General features: G+C 53.1%; 1 protein-coding gene across 1 annotated transcript; it reads right to left on the reverse strand.

Annotated features, from left to right (window-relative positions):
* Positions 1-1,014: 1,014 nt before the first annotated feature.
* Positions 1,015-3,015, reverse strand: CSF2 (colony stimulating factor 2). Its single transcript, XM_066276529.1, has 4 exons — positions 2,857-3,015; positions 2,702-2,743; positions 1,919-2,044; positions 1,015-1,150 (listed from the first exon to the last, which is right to left on the reverse strand). The coding sequence occupies exons 1-4, from the start codon at positions 3,013-3,015 to the stop codon at positions 1,055-1,057; spliced, it is 423 nt and encodes a 140-aa protein (XP_066132626.1). The 3' UTR covers positions 1,015-1,054.
* Between the last annotated feature and the right edge of the window lie 574 nt (positions 3,016-3,589).

Consider the following 3,589-nt stretch of genomic DNA (forward strand, 5'->3'; position numbering starts at 1 on the left):
TTCAGGAACAAGTCCTCCAGCCCTACTGGTAAGGCAAGGGGAAGAAAGAGAGCTACTCTATTCTCATCCTGAGGACCATGAATTTTAGGAGACAGTGCCTGATTGGATGCAAAACTTCATGTAAAAACACAAACCAGTTCAGAAAAATGCCACACTAGAGCCATGTACCAAGAAGTTATAAACTTACATTCTGACTCTCTGAGATTAAGATCATTCATTTGGGGGAAAGTTTGGTAAATACACTAAGCTCTGACCCCTGTGGTTTGGTTTCTTTTCCCCAGAACAGCTAGGCTCTCTGCCGGTTCCCCTTAGGGAGATGGAAGCCCTGAGTGTGAGGGACAGGGTGTGGCCTCTGAGAGACACAAGTGTCTTGCCTGATGCTAGGGGTGCCTCTTCAGCTAGTGACCAGCCAAGCCTGATCAAGCCTCAGGCCTGCCCAGGAAGGATGATGCCCCTTCTCTGGGCCAAGTTTCCCACTGGCTGTGTCCCTTGGATTTCTAAGGGAACCTGGAAACCTCTCTATGGGATGGGCACCCTGGAGCATCCCGGGAAGCACACCCAGGTATGCCAAATGCTGCACCAAGGCTGCCCTCCCCTCCTCTCTGCTCTGCCAGCGCTGCCCTCAGACAGGCCCCTGCCCATGCCCCTGCCTCCCGGCCTCCTTCCCTCCCTGCCCTGTGCAGCGGGAGCGCGCCTAGGATTTGTTCATGGTGAAAACAAACTGCAAGCCAGCACAAATAAGAACAGACTTTTAATAATTTATTATTATGGTAAAATATCTTGAATAAATATGAAGAGCTTAAATAAATAAATAAATATTAAAGTACATAAATATATAAATAAATATTAATGGTCCTTGCCTGTATAAAAACCCGCCTGTCCCCTACCACATCCCTATCAGGGTCAGGAGGGCTCAGCACAGGTGCATGGCCACCTTGACCCTGGTCCACCCTGCAGTCCCTTCACAGAGAGGATCCTGAGTTCCGGCTCTTTGTGGGTGGGAGGCAGCGACCTGTGGAGCCAGCCCCCAGCACTGGCTCCTGGGCCGTCTGCCTCACTGCCAGCAATCAAAGGGAGTGTTGTTTAGAAAAACCCTCAGGTCCTGTATGAAATTTTTGAAGGTGATGGCCTCGGTTGCACAGGACGTTTCCTTAAACAAAAAAGAAAACTTGAGTCCAGGTGTGAGCAGGTAATGTGGGGGAGCACTGCGGGTTTATGTGCTGCTTCTTGGGATTCAGAGGTCAGAAGGCCCATCGGGGGCCCGCCTGCTGACCCGAGTCAGGTGACATGTTGCCACATGTTTGTCACCCAAAGGGTTCACAGTTCTGCCAATAGCATCTGGGACCAGGAACCTGACAAAATACCTGAGACTAGTCTGCTGGGCAGTTGGGTCACTGGCTCTTTGGCCCCAGGTTCAGACAGAGCAGCTTGGCTGAGGCTGGCTTCATACACCCAGCAGGAACAGGAGTCAAGGCTCCAGACACTTCCCCCTTCCCACAGGAAAGGGATGTTGGGACTCTGGACATTCTAAGCATGCTTTTCTCCTTGCTCCCATGCATCCAGGGACTCCACAGGGGCCAGGGGAAAACCCTGTTGGGAGGTGGCACTTGCACTCTAGAACTTCCTCTGTATCTTAAGCAGGCGCTGTGTTTCCGTGGGTTTGCCTCACCTCTGACCTCATTAATAATAATAAGAATCCCACTAGAGAGTGCTGTTGGATGCAGAGCTCCAGGCTTTAACTCCTTGAGACTGAAATGGACTGGGTTGCTCCCTCTCTGGAGAGTCTAATCATTACAAATCTGTTCACACAGAATCCTGTTGGTGTACTGAACACCCACACCCACAGGTCTCTCCCTACCCAGTCCTCTACCCTTCTAGATCAAGATCTTCCCACTTGGAGCCCTGACCAGGCACTCACTGGGGTAGGAGGGCAGTGCTTCCTGTAGTGGCTGGCCATCAAGTTCAAGGAGCCATCAAGCCTGGCAAGGCCACCCCTGAGGCCCTGTCTGTACAGCTTCAGGCGGGTCTGCAGGCATGTCAGATCCTGTGGGAAATGTCCATTTCTCAGTAAGCAGTGACCAAGTGCCCTCCCCATTACTTCTTTGTGTCTTCCTCCTGGTACCCCAAGAGTAGAGCCTGGGAGGGGCACAGGATGATTCCCAACTAGTCTCAGACAGGTCCAGTCATACATACTGCCCTGCCCCTGTCCCCTGCAGACACAAATCTGACTCCATTTCCCCACTCAGCTCAAGCCGCCTTCTACCAGCACAGCCATTTTTCCTTGGCCTGGCATCTCCAGAGGGTCCCAGCCCCTAGGAAAGGGGGTCACTATCCCCCCACCATTCAGGGAGAAGAGGGCAGGGCCTGGACCCCTTTTTGCCCCTCTGTATCTATCACAGCGAGTGCCCCAAGCTCGTTGCCCCTGTCCCATGAACTAACCCCTGCTTACCCACCTGTTCCTGGTGACCCCAGGTCCCTTGAATGCTATATCTGTCTGTGGCTGCTCAGATAATAAAGCAGCTCACGTGACTGCCATAGAGGCAAGGCCGGTGGCTTTCTGAGCACACCTTCCGGCAGCCAGCTGACCGGACAGGAAGTGTACAGCCTTGTAAGGATCCATCTAAAATAGAGCACCCCACCACCACCACCACCACCAAAGGCCAAAGCCTCTGGGAAGGTGTGTCAAAGAAAAGCATCTTACGTTGGACTGAAATGTTCCAGAGACGACTTCTACTCCTTCGTTCTACAGAAAAGAAAATGTAATGTTACCAAGCTGACAAGCAGGGCTAGTCCAGGCTGGGGGTGGGGAGCCATCAAGGTGGCCCAGGTACAACCTACACTCCCTCTGTCACTCACCATCACAGCAGCAGTGTCAGTACTGTTTTCCAGAAGTCTCAGGGCCTCCTTAACGGCATCCACGTGTTGAAAGGGTCGGGTGGAGTGGTGTGGTGGGCGGATGGGTGCGGAGATGCAGCAGACCACAGTGCTCAGGAGTAGCAGGTTCTGCAGCCACATCCTCCTGAGGACTTTAGCCTTTCTTTCTGAATACTGGGCTCACTGGCAAGAGAGCCCTTATATACATGGTTAGAGGAAATGATTAATGGTGACCACAAAACACCAGGGAGGTGGGGGAACTACCTGAACTGTGGAATCTCCTGGGTCTTATCAGCTGCACTTGGGAAAGGTGAGCCTTTTTCTCAGGTGGTCACCCTTGGGGGTTTTCATTAATTAGCCCTTCCAAGAATCAGCAGCCCACCCACCTGCCCCTCTAGCCCTTCGTAGGCAATCTGACAGCCTTCTGAGGCTGCCCCCCCCTCTCTGAGAGGCCTCCGGGCACAGCCTGGACTTCCTGGCCTGGAGTAGCCAGAGCAGTATTGGGGAGACACTGGATCAAGCTCCTACTCGCTGGCTCCCCACCCTGCCTATTATCCCAAGAGGCCTTGGGACTGGCTATGCCCACCCTGTTGTCCATTCCAAGCCCTGCTTTCCCTTCTCCCCCTAGAGCTGTCTTCTCTGGCCACAGTGAGAGGCTTGAGTATAAGGAGGACTCTCACTGCCCCACTGTCCACCTAGGCAGATGCCAGCCACA

The sequence above is a fragment of the Saccopteryx bilineata genome, chromosome 4 (assembly GCF_036850765.1).
Source record: "Saccopteryx bilineata isolate mSacBil1 chromosome 4, mSacBil1_pri_phased_curated, whole genome shotgun sequence".
NCBI classification, from domain to species: Eukaryota; Metazoa; Chordata; class Mammalia; order Chiroptera; family Emballonuridae; genus Saccopteryx; species Saccopteryx bilineata.

Excerpts from the sequence above, each read along its gene's own strand:
- CSF2 (XM_066276529.1), bottom strand. The coding sequence starts at position 3,015 with ATGTGGCTGCAGAACCTGCTACTCCTGAGCACTGTGGTCTGCTGCATC. Across the intron at positions 2,744-2,856 it reads CTGACACTGCTGCTGTGATG|AACGAAGGAGTAGAAGTCGT; the intron begins GTGAGTGACAGA and ends TCTTTTCTGTAG. Across the intron at positions 2,045-2,701 it reads CTGGAACATTTCAGTCCAAC|GATCTGACATGCCTGCAGAC; the intron begins GTAAGATGCTTT and ends CATTTCCCACAG.